General features: G+C 34.6%; 2 protein-coding genes across 2 annotated transcripts; one reads left to right on the forward strand and one right to left on the reverse strand.

Moving 5' to 3' along the window:
* The first annotated feature begins 758 nt into the window (after positions 1-758).
* Positions 759-2,091, forward strand: LOC130654373 (BTB/POZ domain-containing protein KCTD12-like). Its single transcript, XM_057456939.1, has one exon. The coding sequence runs from the start codon at positions 1,037-1,039 to the stop codon at positions 1,769-1,771; it is 735 nt and encodes a 244-aa protein (XP_057312922.1). The 5' UTR covers positions 759-1,036; the 3' UTR covers positions 1,772-2,091.
* Positions 2,092-2,416: 325 nt separating this feature from the next.
* Positions 2,417-5,519, reverse strand: LOC130654374 (guanidinoacetate N-methyltransferase-like). The gene is made up of 3 exons (XM_057456940.1): positions 5,197-5,519; positions 3,316-3,477; positions 2,417-2,862 (listed from the first exon to the last, which is right to left on the reverse strand). Exons 1-3 carry the CDS (start codon positions 5,360-5,362, stop codon positions 2,495-2,497), a joined length of 696 nt encoding a protein of 231 aa, XP_057312923.1. The 5' UTR covers positions 5,363-5,519; the 3' UTR covers positions 2,417-2,494.
* Positions 5,520-17,469: the final 11,950 nt, after the last annotated feature.

A 17,469-nucleotide genomic window follows, 5' to 3' on the forward strand; every position in this document is an offset into this window, starting at 1 on the left:
AGACTGGAACGATGAGTTTACAAAGACTCAGGTGTTCCTAGGAATTTATTGATTAGAATTTGAAACTTCTTTACTTAGTCTGTTTAATGGAGAGCTCTAAATATTTCCTCCGAATGAAATCACAGTTGTGCTGGCTTAACCATAATGGCGAAGTGTTCTTCTTCTTCTTCTTCTTCTTCCTTTCAATTGTTGTCACAACTGCACGATTTTTTAAGCAACTAACCAGAACCAAACAAAATAGTTTCAGAAAAATGAATGAAAAATGAAAAATAAAAAATAAGATTGAAGCACGAAAATAGAAAGTGTAAAGCTAAAATCTTTGACATCTGAATACTACGCTTAGTAACCCTTGAGGCCAACTTTTGCCCTTACCAACAAAGACTTATAAGAAACATGTGTCGGTGTCAAGTGGTGCCTGGTTGACCACAATTGATGGAGAATTCGACTGACATGTGACAGTTTTCCAATCCGTTAGTTAAAAGGAAAGCACGAAAAACCGCTTTTTGTTTCAGGTTCCGTTGAAATCATAAGAATAAATATAAAATCAACTTTAAATATCTGACTGAGTAATCACCAACAATTATACCAAATATCGGATGTAAGAACTTATTTGTTTTATAATTTTTATTCGATGCAGCCTCTGCGGTGAAGAATTTTAATATTGCGCTCGGACGGACTTGAATGTTTGAGAGAATATTAAAACATATCAAAATTTGTCTAGCTCCAGTATCTATTATTCAACATAAAGTTTTATTTATTTTTTTTTTTCTTTTTTAAGACACGTTAATTGATCTTTGCAAAATATTAACCATGAAAAAGTAAAAAAAAAAACAAGAAAAAAGTTTGCACCTGCGCTTGCATGTAAATGTGTATTTAAAGCCACTAGCTTCGTTGTTACTAAGGAATAAGATTTTCTTTAAAGTTAACAGATTGTGTTCGACAAACAGTCTTTGATAAGAGCAAAGACGAAATAAATATGAACATAGTTAAGTGTTGACCATTCGTGTATTCATTTTTACAGAATTAGCAAGTCACCATGCAATCATCGAGAAAAATCACCACCACTGAAAAGAATGGCGTTGGTATACCTACTATCGTTGAACTCAATGTTGGTGGACAACTATACACAACATCTTTAACAACATTATTAAGAGATCCTGAATCCTTTCTCGCGCGAATGTTTAGCGGAAGACAAAGAATATCCAGAGATACGCGCGGAAGATTTTTCATCGACAGAGACGGGCTTTTATTCCGATATGTTCTGGATTATTTACGTAACAACAACTTGATATTACCAGAAAAGTTTACCGAAACTGAAAGGTTGCTTTATGAAGCCGAGTATTTTCAAATTAGCGGACTTATCAAAGCTTTAAGAGCATACATGGTCACCGGTGCAAACGTTACGAAACTTCCGAAAGGAAATCCTGCTTTCTTGACATTGAGCGTTCGCGGAACGTTCGCTTTCGGACGCGACGGTTTGGCCGATATAAAATTTCGAAAATTGCAGAGAATATTAGTTTGTGGAAATGTCGCAATTGCTAGGGAAGTGTTCGGTGAAACATTAAACGAAACACGTGATCCAGACCGTGATCAGCAACGATACACAAATCGATTTTTTTTAAAACACAACCATCTGGAAAAAGCGTTCGATCAATTTTATGAAAAAGGTTTCAAATTAGTATCTTCTTCAGCCGGAGGGGCTGGATACGAGCCAGAATCAGATGAAACGAAGTGGAACAATTTTACAAATTATGTTTTCTTTCGGGAGTAAAAAAGAAGGGAAAACTCTTATGTGGAATAAAAAAAATTATGCTCTTCTCTTAAGCGTACGAAATTTTTGATCTTTTGACATTTAAAAACACTCGTTAATTTCGTCCGATTTAAATTTCTGTTCCATGATTTTTTGTTTTTAATACTTAGGCAACCATATTTTTGATTTTGTTTAAAACTGAAAGAATAATTAAATTTCTCTGGAAATAGAAAAACTCCGGAACAGTCAGTGTTTTGAAACTGTATTTGTAATTAGGGGTGTGGCATGCTAACTAGAGGGGATGGCGTAAAATAAATGATTGATTGATAGTAATTGTACAACATTGTGTTTTCTTTAAATTGCAGTGTGCTCTTTCCCTGCACCGCTAAGAAGAAGAAAACACAGCTCCAAGACCCTGTTGAAGTTTTCACGTAGTTGTAAGAATAAACAATAGCCGCTGGGAACGATTGAGCTGCGAAATACATACACGAGCATTTGATTAATGTGAAGAGTGCGTGTATAAACAACACTAGGATAGAAACTCAGAGTAATACATCGTCGTCCCTAGGGTCTCTTGACCCCTAAGTGGTTATTTTGGAAGTGTTATGTAAGTGTTATTATGGAAAGTGACAACGCCCTGGGAACAAGATTGAGAGTTAGCTAAGATAGCCTGAAAAAAAGGTGTTCTTAATCAGCTTTCTAAAAAACTATATTTTTACAACAAATACGATTTATAATCTGGACTTATGATTTCACTACAGTGGGCGCTATCATCTTGTTGTAGCTATAGTACCGGCATTCTTTTTCTGGAACGATATCTGTAACTTTCCATGAAATATTTTCACGCTTAAATCCAGCCTCGATTAGTTTGGGAATCTGCGTTTCGACAAACATTTTTTCAATATCATCATATTTTCCTTTCATGAACTCGCCCCATGACGTTAAGTTGCAATATGTAAGTATACCGCCTGGTTTGAGTAAGCGAGACGCATGTTGCTGTATGAATTCAAACTGATGAGTGTGCCAGGTTTCTTCGGAAAGAGGGTAGGTATCGTACATGATCCCATCATAACTTCCATCTTCTAATGTCAGAATTACATCTTGCCATAAACCTAAATAAAGAAACGCCATATTTCCTTTGAGTGATCGAGAAGACGCTTATTTATGAGGGTGAGGGTAATGAATGGAAAGTGGGAACTTTCAAGCCTTCCATATAAACATCTTGTCACAAAATAAGCCCCAGGATCTCCCAAACTCTAAATGCTCTTAACTCTTTTCAAGACGTCGAAAAAAGCGTCATGTGTTTTTATAGCATGTCTTCATTTAAAAAAATGCAGGATGGAGAAAAATAAAGTTTAGAATTTCAGCCCTCAAGGAACAAAGTAATTGTGTTCCATTTAGAGGGGTAGTCATCTAGGAGGAAAAAAAGACTGCAAAACCACCCGGACGTGACTTAAATCAGAACCAGAAAGGGGATAAATCTTGCCCTGTATCTTTATCTGAAACTCCCTGTTATCAATTCTTTCGTGATAAATAGGCAAAGCCAGTAAAATGACAAAGACAACCTTTTAAAGGTGTCACTTTGTTTGGAGCATCAGCAGCAAATTTTTCAAGTCTCGTAAAAACTTCGTCGTTGCATTCCACGATGACATGCTCAGCAAGTTTGAAAGTCTCCATTCTACTCGCAGCTATGGCCATGCCGAAACCAATTTCAAGCACACGCCCACCTAGAACAAAGCGTAAACAGTGTGACAATGATTTCAAATAATTTGAGTTGGCCTGTTAGTGCTTGGAGGCTTACTTCAGTACGTCATTTAAAACACTTTCTATCTTTGATAAACAGACGCACGGATACTTGTGTTGATAAAACTTCTTTTTCATTAAATACCCTTTCAATACATTTATTCGCTTGCACATTAATCATTCTAAAAAGTCGACAAAAAATTTTTCTTGATCTCTAAAGCATGATAATAAACGCCTTTGACGACCCAAAAATGCTTTGCCTTTCGATTCTACTTTCTCGCACAAACAACAAATTAATGTCACGGAGGACAATATTTTTCAGTATTGCCAGATATGTAGATAGCGCAGTTAAAGTTTTATGTTAGCATGAAATGTAAACAAACGCGTAAAAGGTTTTAAACGGTAGACACATGCAAAACACGAGAAACAAAATTAAGAATACGACTAAACTTTCTCCATACTGCGCGTCAGTGATTACCCCAAAAAGATTTAAAGGTCAAAATCGCAAAAGTCTTGTAAGTTGAATGTATGGCGAATATTTTTTTATTTTCTAAGCTTTTACAGGACAAATTCGTATAAGCACAAACCAAAATTCTTCTTCGCTAAATTTTTGATTTTGTGCAGGAAGTACTTCAAATAAATCATGAGAAAATACGTTTTACATCAATAACATATTCCATATTTAGGATGCAAGCGAAAATTCAAGATGAGCAGATTCTTATAATACTAGTCGGTGGCCCGTGGAATAATCCATGCGTTCGCCCGTCTTTGTTATACCGCATTGCGTGCGTGTCGCTACTTGCGCAGCTAAGCTACCATTTTTCGTGACAGACAGACGGACAGACGTATACGGGTATTATAATATAGAATCTTTAACTCTCTCTCTCTCTAATTTCATCTTAAATATTCTTATTCTTACGGAGTATTTTCTTAAAAAACATGTGGAAGAGCGAACCAAAAAAGTTTTACTATTGGTCGCAATATATGCTTCAAAAGTTTCAAAAATTATTAACAAAGGTTAAAAATGCTGTTACTACGATAGTGGATAAAATATTTGGAGTTATTTGAAGTCGGAGATCTTTTCTACCAACAGTAGCTACATCTGAAACTTACTTATTTTCCAACAACACAGCCATGGAAACTCTGTCAAAATATTGTTGGAAAGAAATATATTTCGTTTTGTTGTTATAGTAGCTATCATAACAGGTTTTAAAATTAAGAAATATAATGTTTTTCTCGCTTAAAATTTATTTTGTGAATCCACAAAATTGTTTTATGTTCGCCTCTACTTTAAACAACAAACTTTTAGCCAAATATTAAGGTTTATTTTATTTCACACAAATTAATAATGTCTCGCCAAAGAAAGTTTTACACGTAAAAGATGTTAAAAAGTTTGTCATAAAACCGTTAAAAACGCACTAATTAATCTATACATCTTTCCCTTACATTTCGTACGTCTTTATTATTATTCGTGCAGAAGGCCCGCGCAAAAACTTGAAGCGCGCAGAAAAATACAAAAAATAGAAAAACATGCTCTTTGTTCATCATTCCGGCCTCTTTTCCATGGCTTATACGTGACCATTAAATATATTAAAATCGATGTCATACGAACTTTTCGTATCATAGTGCAGTGACTTTAAAATCTGCATTACTGCACAGGGACAAGAATAATTAAACTGTAGCAAAATTCAAGTAAAAATTACCCTTCGAGCACGCAATGTCAGCTAATTGATGCATGTAGGGCGTCTCCCACCTCTCCATCACTGGCTTCCCCATAATAACAAGATGATCATCAGCTTCGTCAAACTCTGCTTTCGCATTGTGCCAGGTGCTTTTACATTGTTCTCCTTCTTCAAATATCTGAGACATTTTATTTTTACTTTCACCTAAACTGTAATAGCGATGTACTTAGAAAACTTTGAGTTTCCTTGATTTAAAATGTCAACCGTACTCTGAAGTTTAAACAAGTAAATTTTATCACAACATTTCTCTTCACACGTCTAATTTACTTGTGCTCGTCCACTGTGCTTTTCAATTGTCTTCACAAAGAACTTGTTATTTTTGCTAATCGTATCTATTTTTGGAATCGAATATATATTTTTAAGATGAGTAGACTAAAGCTAACATTTGGCAAACAATTTCAGCTTCTTATAATTCTATAGACAAGTTTTTTATGCGATCTTTTGTATTCAGTCGGTGCAAGAGTAAGGAAATTAAGTGTTAATCTCGCCTTTGTTGTTACTTTGTTTGAAAATTTCGAGTTACCCAAAATTATATATATATATCCCGTCCATTCTTTTTTCCGTAATTTATATGCACATCAATATACTAAGTTTCACGAGTAGATAATTTCGTGAGCCAAAAGTTATACACGTATATTTTTTCGCGAGTTTAAATTTTTGCGAATACTGTCTTTACGAGTATTTCCCAAGTGCATATTTTTGCGAATTTGGCAACAATCCGCGAAAGGCGAGAAGATTTATACCCGAGAAAATAGGCAAGTTTTTTTTGTGAAAGTTAACGACACCACCCCGTTTAATATTTTCTCTTCTTATTACGCTGTGCTATTGTTTACATAAATTTTTTAATTTCTTTTTATTTCTTTAGGTCATCTGAGTCGAAATCGTGTAAACTGATTCTTAAAAGTTGTTTTTAAAACAATTTTATTTAAAAATTTTTTAGTAAAAAATAACATATTTCTGTAACTTTTTCTATAATTTTTTCACCAAAATTGGCAAAAAGGTTTAAAACTGAATATTAATACGTAGAGGTTTTTGAGTTTTAATATACTACAAAGAATGTCATTTATGTATCGTGCGGACAATTATGCAATATGTTTGATCGTTTTATGACATCAAGAAACTCACTGCGCCAACTGTTAGCAAAAATTTAAAAACACTCGATAAGTCAAACATTCTCTAAGTTCAACTATTGTATCGGTACCTGGGTCCACATACGCTGGATAATTCAGACTCAAAATCTATGGAAGTTGTTGTAGAAACAACGGTGTATATGTAAGATATATTGTTGTTGTTTCTCTTCGCAACGATCAAAACAGGCAAAGAGATTTTCTTCTTATTCGCCATATTTAAAATTAATATAAAAGACAGATTTGATTAAATATTATCTATTTATTTAATATCACAAAGTTTTTCGTAAGTGAAAGTTACATCATAAGGTAAAATTTTTACATCATTTTCTTGAATTTGCAAAATGTTCTAACCCTCCGAGGAAAAAACTAAGAATTACACCTCCCACCCCCTCAGCCGCCCCATTCCACCCTTTCTCATTGAAATCCTACGGGGCTGAAGCAATTACTTGGGATGCTGATAATAGAGGAAAATTTTGTAGTACTAAAATAATAAAATCAAGGTTGCTGTAAACTTTTTAAAATAATATAAGTGGAGCTTTTTTCTTTCAGGTGCAGAGAGGGTAGGTTGTGGAGCCTTAATTAATGACTTTAGTAAAAAAATAAAGAACAATTCTTGGAATAGTGAAAAAATTAATTAAATTCACCTGTCACTTATTATTTCAGACATGTAAACACTTCCACAAAACTTTAAATCATGACTTTGAACCTACAACATTCGATTTTGTAGCTATTTTCGAATGTTGCATTCGAAAATCCTTCTAGACCGGATTTTGAGATCAAAAAGTATCACAATGTCTTCCGTTAAATCAGTGTTTAACCAAGAAGTAATGCAGCATATTTTTGGTCTAGCTTTCTTCCTACATACCCTGAAACATCTCAGCAGCTTATTTTTCCAATATAGAAAATCAATATATTTTTTTTAATATATATATATTTTCGTTTTTCATTTCTTAATTTGAAGGCTGGTACGGAACTTAAAACCCTGTAAATTTTCATACCTGGGAACGAGTTACTTGTGCCGCTCAAGAGGTGAGAGAGTTTTGATAAATAAATAAAATAAAATACTGACAAACTTTACTTTAGTAATGCTTTTGTGTTGCCCATTGTAAGATCTGTCCGTTCATTAAATAAGGAGGTCAGTTTTGAAAACATTTCAATTGGAAATTACATCCTGACAAACTTCTTCCCCATCTGCAACGATAACGTTTGCTATAGAGAAGTGTCCACTACTAGAATTTTGTCGTAGAAGTTTGGAATTCGTTAGCTGGATTTCTATTAGTTTAATAACGAAGTACGACGAATTCTAAGCCTCCTAAGCTCATATCTACTTTCTAACGGAACAGAACAATGTTCATAATTTATTTAACAAGTTTATAACGACCGTGAAATGTGAACCGTTCAAAAGATCGCAGTGTGATGATTTTATAACACAACGCAACAATCGTGTAAATGTTTTGTTTTCTAGAAGGTTAAAATTATTAGTTGCGAATGTGTTATTATTTATTGAAAATACTGATAAACGCTGAAACAGAATATTTATACGACTTTTTCTCATACTTACTTTATGATCACTGAAAGACGATACGTGAAGTTTCAATCCTTTGTCCGCTATAAAATGATGTTGTTGAACAAGATGTGTTCGCATGGATCAAAACACTCCGGGCCTTTCTTTAAAAAAATCCGGATCAAAGATATGACCTATGATTATGAGGTATCAGATGTCGCACTCGCAGTGGAATTGATCGAACGTTAGGTAAATAAGCCGGACCACAGACCTAAGATCCCCGATATCAAAATCTAACAAGACTACAGTTCTAGAAAAACAAAATACAGACAGCAGAAGGTGGGAACTAGTGTTACTCCACAAAAGGTGGAATTGTGGATTGATCATCTAAATTATCTAAATTCTGACTTAGTGTTGGGGACGAGAAACCAGGGGAGAGGGGAGGCACTTATTTGTGAGAAATGGATCTTAATTTTTGCTATACTGCAATTACGACAAAACACGGTATAAATAAATTTAATAAATGCTATTTTTTATCGTGGTAGATTCAATCCCTATGAATCTACCACGATAAAATCGCTTAAAGATGCTACGTGTAAAAAGGGCGTTAAGTTGGGCACCCGCCTATAGATAATGACAGAACTTTCAGTACTATATAGGGTGGATGCACAACAATTCTCCAAGTAAGTACGTTTAGGGGGGGGGGCGTCAACTCACTATTTAGACCATGTTCAAACCTTGCAGATATGTATCATTTCAGGGGGTAATAAATCTGAAACAGAAGGTGCACAGGGAAGCTAGAAGGACTGACTTCAAAAAGGCCGTCAACCTAATACATCAAGTGAAAAGCTGAACATTAGCTACCTTTTATTGTCGTCAATTTCTTTTCCTTTTTAGTTTTTTTTGCTTACACGATGCCATAGCTCCATTGGAGCAAAATAATAACTGATTCATGCTTGATTCGCATAACAGCACTATCGACAGTAGGAACGCTATTCGTATGAACTTCTTTCACTCTACAAGACTAAAAGATATAGTTAAATCACACATACGGACTAGTGTGATATGTGGGAAGCACTTCATGGAAGGATCCATATAGTCTGTGAATATATCGTATGCTTGAACCTCCAACACAATCTCACCTTTACCCGACATTGTCGTATTCCTTCCCTCACGACAGCTCAACTGCATCCGACACGCGACGTTAAACAGTTTATCAACGTCGTGATGTTGTTAATACATACTACTGCCAAATGTAATATCTTTGTAATATACAGTAATACACTGTAGTACTTAGTAATATGCCGTATTGTATACTGTAGTACTTAATAATATGCCGTATTACTTTGTAGTATCCAGTAATGCACTGTAATACTTTGTAGTAGTTTCAGTAATGTACTGTAATAACCTTGTAGTATTCAGTAATATACTGTAATACCTTGTAGTATTCAGTAATACACTGTAATAGTTGTAGTACTCAGTAATACACTGTAATACGTTGTAGTATTCAGTAATACACTGTAATACCTTGTAGTATTCGGTAATACACTGTAATACCTTGTAGTATTCGGTAATACACTGTAAATAAACAAGCAAACAAACACACCAATTTTTATTATGTGTATTCTGCCATGTATTAAAGAATCGTAGCTAAGAATTTGAGTGTCGTATAATTTATTGTGTTTTTTCTGGACAATGTTGTATTAACATATAAAGCTGTAACTTCTTGAAAAATATAAAGTTTATATAATTTCTTATTTTATTTTTTCACATGTGCTCTCACAAAAGCAAAACTTATATTCGGTTTTGCTTTCTTTCTGCATGTTCTTTTGAAATAAGTTCTCACGCACAGAGGAAAAAACATTTTTGAAAAGAAGCTTTTGTCTGGAGTGATCAGAATTTTTGATAAAATTTTAAAGCATGCAGAAGGCTTGACGACCTCCTACACAGGGTATTTTTAAGAATTTTATTTAACACGTCAAAGGCTGGTTTTATTCTTGGCTAGTTTTTTTACCTCTTTTGACACACCATGTTATAATTAGTTTTAAGAATAATTTGGTTTAAATTTTATCCCGCCCTCCTCAAATACAAAACTTACGAATATACAAGTGATGTAACTGGAATTGCAGGTTATTATTTTTTTTATTAATATCTGCATTACATGTCAATATATTCATTCAAGGAACGAGAGGTGGTATCAAATGAACCAGATTCTGGTTCATATTTAATTTATGCACATCCTTGGTATATTTACAATATATTTCTACTCACTTTTTGCGACAGGCGAATTCCCATGGATTTCCACACGGGATGACTGCAAGCTGGGATCCATGATGTAAATTCTGCGGCGAATTAGCTGTTAAATGTATTTTTCATTTTCACGAGAGACAAAAGGAATAACTATTTTTTAAGTATTAATAAGCCAGTCGTTTCGGCAGGAAGTTCCACGGCGTATTACTGATTTAGTTTACGGGAAAGTATTTGCTTCAGTTAATTGTGCAGAACAATCTCACGTTATTAATGATTAATTATTAAACTGGCACAGCAAAAAAGAATAACAATATGAAAGTGGGAAAAAAAGAGTAAAGTTTGTAAACACTGCTTTTACGAAACCTAAATGAAACGTAAAAAAGCAATCAAAACAACTATTTTAGATTTAGTTTGTTTTTTAAAACGAATTTTAGCCTGTTGAAACTTGTTGTACGAAATACAAATCTAGCTTCGGTAAATTCCAGATCACTTAAAAGATAACAAACGTTCGTTGCAGATTGATACTAGCGAAACCAACTGAACATAAAATAATAATGCAAAATGATTAATTTGTAAATATAATAGGTTTTTGTACCTTGTGCAACAGAGTAGTCTATTATCACACTCAAAAACTAATAATTCCCGTACAGCTACACTAGACTGGTATCCTGTCGTGCTTCACTAGAGTCTCGGTAGTAAAACGGCGACAAAAAAAGGAGCCCATTTTAAAGTCCTAGCGGCTAAAGCCGTAGAACAAAAACAAAATAGTTTATTTAAATTTTTAACAGTAATGGAGTGCGTTCTGATTCAAATTAAAGAAAACGAATGTCTTAGATCTATTTGTATTCGCCTGTGGAAAATACGGGTTCAAACCATCAGATCCACCGTTTTAAAGTACAGATCACAAACCTCGTTAAAAAATGTAAGAACTGTAATAAAAAGCATCTTAGGGTGTGGGGCACTTGTTAAGTTACGAATAGGAAACATATAGCTTTTCATACTGCAGCCGTTAGGACGCAGTTGTTTCAATTTGCTACGGTAACTTTTTAACATAACTGCTTATGTTAAAAAGTTACCGTGCCCAAATTACCCCAAATCTTACCGCGAAGCTTAATAAGTGACGCCTGTGGCTTTCTGGTGCGTTACTTCTCGCAAGGAAATTGTCGTGGAAAGAGGCTTCAGTGTACATCAGAAAGAATGGTGAACACTTTATTGAGGAATGTACACTCACTTGTTGAGCAAACAAAATACCTTTGATAACGTAAGGCCATTCAGATTATTATTCGGTCTTTTCGTTCACAAAGACCTTTTGATTGCAAATGATAAGCATAGATTGCACTTTGATTGACACCAGAAACACTTTGCAACACAAGGAAAATCAACTTTTGCATTTTCCCATGTTTTTGTCACAATTTACAAATTCACAATTTACAAATTCACTGATATCTCCGAGCATGTTGTGCTAGAAAAATATTTTTTTGGTCTATAGTATCTCGTTCCGGTGTGACGCCATTGCTTTAGCTTTAGTTTTTTTTTCTTTCCTTCGTCCCTTAAAAAGAAAGTTAGGTTAGAAATATGACAATCTTGCCAGATTTAAAAACTTTATTGTGAAAAAAAATTAAAAAAAGGCTCCGTATGAGTACGATTCTATTTTGTTCTTGTGTAATTTTAGTAAATAAATAAATAAATATGTATATATTAGTTGACAGGCCTGGCATATAATTTTAAAAAAACACCCTTTACATTGATCGGGATAGTTTTTGTACGTATTTTGTACAAATTCTTCTTTTGCCGGTAATCCTCTATGAAAGGCCCCCTTTTTTATTATTTTATTATCAAGTCAAAGTATTGTACTATCTATATATCATGCCTCTTGAACCAAATATTCCACCAGCTTGGGTCCTAGTAGTGGATGGCCGCTTATCATGGGTCATGATATTATTTTTGTATCCTGGGCTTCAGGTCCTGTTATTCCAGCGCACCCTCAGCATGATTGAATAACAAAAATGGTAGCCAGAGTGAAAATGAAAATGTTCATTTCTTGGCGGTATTGGATTGAGGATAATAATTGGTTTTGAAGTTATCTAAATCACAGGAGTCAGTGTTGCACAATCAAAGGAACGAAATCTTCCAGTGTTAGGATTAAACAAGCTTTTTGTACTTTGCCAACTACTGTGTTTAAATATAGTTAGCTACATAAATGATCAGAATGAACCAAACGATACAAAATTCTACAACAGTATCATTTTTAAGACGACACCAGTATTTTAGCTTTATTTTAATTAAATTAGCAAGCTAGCTCAAATAACAAAGGTGTCTGACTACATAAAATTACAAAACTGAATGCTGGTCTATGATCATATACAATATACATATACAAAGGTGTCTGACTACATAAAATTACAAAACTGAATGCTGGTCTATGATCATATTAATACATGGAATCAACAGTCTCGATATTTACATTTGCACGCATCTAAGTGATTACGTAATGCCCGATGCGCGCGCAGAAATGGAGGTAAAAATGTAAACAAACTAAGAGGAAAAATTGCCTCCATTTATGCGCGCGCAGGAAAACATGGCACTATGATTGATTTATATAGATCCTTTGTTGTAACAAAATGATCCATCAGGCACATAACCACAACCACAAGGCTAGAAAATAAAATTAGTTAAGTGTGAACTATTAAGTGTTGTATATATATAAAGTATATGTGTAGGCGTATTTTTAATGTGTGTGTTTTGTTTTGTTTTTATTATTTAGTCATTCCATGTCAAGTCATCAGCTCCATTTAACCCACTATCTTTAAAATTAGAATTTGGCATGTAGGTTCTTTAAAGGAGATAAACATCTGTGCCAAATTTTATTTCCTGGAACATAGTATCTCTGGGGATCTCGGACATTGTTCCTGATTTGAGATATTTTCTAATGTTTTCCCTTAGCGATACTTAAATAACCTCTGCACTGTGTAAAATATTGCGATGAAGATTTGTACTTTGGTAGATTTATGGTTGGGGAATCCAAATTTCACACATAAAACACTTAAATATGTAGGGGTAATCAGCTATGTATATGTCATCAGGTTCTATCAGTAGAATTCTTAGATACACCTTATCCGTTGCTATAGGCAAAAACTAGAAAAGTAAAAAAAATCAAATACAATTTTTTTCCTCATAATCTATATAAACTAATCTTCAATATAGCAAAGTTTCATGTTGTTTTTAATGTGGTGATTGATATGCAGGATGTTGATTATGATGTACTTGGGCCAAGCTAAAATACATTGTTTTTTCCTAACACAGACCTAGGTAGCAGTGTATAACCAAATAACACATTTTATTAAAATTCACTTTAGGCCTGAAAACATATTGTTATTATCGGTGCTTATTTTATAGTATTTTTCATATTATTTTAATCTATCATTATAAACTATTATGAGCTATTATTTTGTTTGACATTTCAAAAAATCTTGTGTTTTTGTCCCTTATATACTGAAATGCTATTCTCTTGTCAAATAAACTTCTGAGAACTTGCAGACCATAGTGAATTGTTGGTATAATCATTCTAAATAATGTTCCCTGGGAATACTATGCATCTGCATGTGACCCCCTTTGTAAAATTAAACTTTAGTCTTTTGGGAGATGATGTCGCCAGTATATCCCCACTGGAAAAATAGTTCTTGGCAAGGAATTCTCAGGGGTAAAGTCAACTAAAATCAAATTTACATACGTACAGTGAAAAAGGTTTTAAGAAAAGCTCTAGGGACCATTCTAAATACAGTGCCGATCGCGAGAAACTAACATGAGTATTAAACTACAGGTACAAGTAATTTCTTCTGTGAGTATTCCACGAGTACGCAACGAGTATCCTACGCGTACGAGTACGCCGAAAGTACCTGCACATTTTTGCTACTGCACTCACACAGTACTAGCTAGCATGCACGATAGGCAAAACGGTATAATTAAACGAGAAATTTTTCGATATTTTCTAAAAATGTGTTTCCGTGTTTACCTTATTCTTTATTTCAATATTTTTTGAATGAACAACAAAAAAATTGACGAAGAAGGGGACATCATCATTCATCATTCTCGGCTTAACGTCCGTTTTCCATGCTAGCATGGGTTGGACGGGGTATATTAATGACCCTCTTCCCTTTTCCAATCTGATCTAGACTGTGTTAGATCTAAACTCAACTTCCTCTGTAAAAGTCTGTCCTTATAACCTCCTGCCAAGTCTTTCTCCATCTGCCTCTGGGCTTTGCCCCCGGAACTATCAAGTCTCTACACTTTCTTACCCAATTATCCTCCTCCATTCTTTCCAAGTGCCCCAGCCAATTCAATCTTCTTATCTGGATAACATCTTTAATTCTACAGAGACTTCTTAGCTCATCTGAACTCTTTCTGTCTCTTAGAGTGGCGTTACACATCCACCTAACCATTCTCATGAAAATTAGTACTAAATGTTAGTTACCTTGAACAGAAAACAATTTCTCCAGTCAAATAATCCAAGTGAAAACAAACAATTAATTAACTCTCAATAACACCACTATTAATATCATTAACACGACGATTAGCAATTAACAATGTTCTCCAATGTAACCATTAAACAATATCACTGGTATAACTCAAGCTCCTCCACAGCTATGATTTGTTATTACTTTAATTAGTTAATATCTTGTCTAAAGGGAAAAGTATCATCTCATATCATTCCGTTCTAAACGGTCAAGATCTTCCTGCTTCACTGCCCATGTCTCACTACTGTACAACATAATACTTCTTACACAGGCCTCATACAACTTACCTTTTGCCTCAATTGACAGGACTCTGCTAGTCAACAAAGGAAGTAACTCTCTGAACTTTTTCCGTGCAAAACCTATCCTGCAAGTAACACTTCTTCCAACAACCCTTCACTGCCCAACATATCACCTAAGTAACAGAAGTTCTCAACTATTTCTAACGAGTCACTGTTGTACATCATTGAAGCTGGAAATACTTCATTCTCTATAATCTCACCTTTGCAACGCTTGCATACAAACTGAATGTCAGCTCTTAACCTTCCACTAATACTACTGCACTTCTTATGTACCCAATGCTTGCAAGTCTGACAAAAAATTGAGTTACTACCAACCCCTTTCCTGCAAACTCCACAAGGCCACTTTCCAACTACAAGGTCACATTTGGCTGCAATGCTACTAATCATGACTTTAGACTTTGCTGTGTTTACCTTTAGCCCTTTCTCTTCTAGTCTTTCTTCCATTTCTCAAACTTTTCAACTAGTTCTTCCATCGACTCTGCTATGAGAACCAAATCATCTGCATACAAAAACTCCCATGGACAACCTGTTCTGAACTCCATCGACAGCGCTTCTACAAAAAAGTTTAGAGAGCGACGGTTGTTTCACGTGGCAACCCATCTGTTTCAACCCCAACAACTACTGGTGACGAGCCACCACTTTTTTTCTCTACAACAGAGCAATGATAACTCCTCATACCTGAAAGAACAATTCAAAGGAGTGTTTAAAAAATTAAATGAAATTTCTAAGCAACAGGAGCATATCTATCAAAAAAATCTGCTAGAAGATTCATTAACACCACAAACAAAACAAGGATGAGAGCCTGGGGTGTTACAACATTTCCACCACAACCACTGTAATTCCAATTCACCAATCACTGACGGAATCCACTACAGCATCCAATTATCAACTATCATTGCCTGGTGGTTCACCCCAATTGCTGCCAGGTGGAGCTCCAATGGACATAGAGTTGTTTAATGTGGTCAGGAAGCACTTGGAGCTGAGCAAAAAAGCCAAACAAACGGGAAGTGGAGCGATATTGATATGCTGTACTACAAGCAGACAGTTGATAGTCTTTCTGTATTTTTTTTATTATTATCAATAGCTAAACAGACAATTCAACTTTTTGTTAAGGCCCGAATAGATGGAACAATTTTGTAGATCAATTTTCAAAAAATATTATTTACGGAATATTGTTGGAAAAAATACATGCAAAAATTTTAGGTCAATAATTATGCAATTCTTAAATAATTTAAGAATTAAACCAAAAATGATTATTATTTCTTTGTTAACAATATATTTCGGATAATTTTATCCATCATCAGGTCTAAAAGCAAATTAAAACGGTTAAAAAACAGTATATATAAAATATTCACAATTCCTATATACATATAGCATGATATGTTGTATCTCGTGCTTTGAAAGAAAGAATTTTCTCATCCTCAGAACCATCTATTAAGGTTGGCTGCATTCTGTAGATGTAATCAGCCCGATCCATAATAAGATTTTCTTCATCTTGACAAATGTTGAGACCAAGATATCTGAAGGTTACCTCTTCTTCCCGTCCCACAGTGAAGGTGCTGCACAACTGAGGTATAATTTGATTGGAAAAATAATTATCCCCAAACCAAAAAAAGTTGTCAACATGAACAGCTATCTTCCCAATTAGCACACCCTCTTTGTGCCATGTAAAAAAGGCTGGATCATTATGGAACACCTTCCCTCTAAGTGTTGAAATAGTATTTTTGACACACTGATACCATTTAAGAGACCATAAACACATTTGCGAAGTTTCCACACATATCCTTGGACACAGTGGCTTTCGAGAGATGGATAAAGAAACACATTTTTGTCAATAAATTCACCCTGCAGAAATGCAGTTTTGATGTCAATACTTTTCATTTTCCACCTGTTTTGATTAATTACAGATATCATGACTCGTAGTGAATCTTTAGCACAGGTTGGTGAATCTTTTTCAATAATACCAGTTTCTTCATAACCTCGAGCAATGTCTTTGGTTTTGACCATCATTTGTTGGTTTCAGGAAACATACCCATTGAACAGATATACATTTCTGTTGTTTATAGGGCACCTCCTCATAAACAGCTGTTGAGTTCTTCTTCTTTAGCATTAACAAACAATTCATGTTTTAATTCAAGTACCTCATCGGTAGTAACAACATCCTGTTCTGTGTCTACATCTGATTCGTTTCAGGTGCAGTCATTGCAACAGGTGGAGGTGGTGTTTCGTCATCTGACTCATTATCTTCTGCAGAAGTTTTTTCTTCGTGATAGGTATGACCACATTTCCTTGGTGCAAAGTAGCTAAGTTGAAGTTACTTTCAATTGATCTTGAGTGTGTGGGTCAGCAAATTGCACACAACAAACGTGCTTTAATATATCTTCAGCCTTGTCGTACGAAAACAACAGGTCCATTCTGACCAAGAACCTTAGCAGGAGCTTTCCATCTTTGGTCATCTCGCTTTTAGTACACATTATCACCAATTTGGTATGTGCCATGGTAAGACCATTGTCTGGTTTGTTGTCAAAAAGCATGTT

Source organism: Hydractinia symbiolongicarpus, chromosome 8, assembly GCF_029227915.1.
Source record: "Hydractinia symbiolongicarpus strain clone_291-10 chromosome 8, HSymV2.1, whole genome shotgun sequence".
Taxonomy (NCBI): Eukaryota; Metazoa; Cnidaria; class Hydrozoa; order Anthoathecata; family Hydractiniidae; genus Hydractinia; species Hydractinia symbiolongicarpus.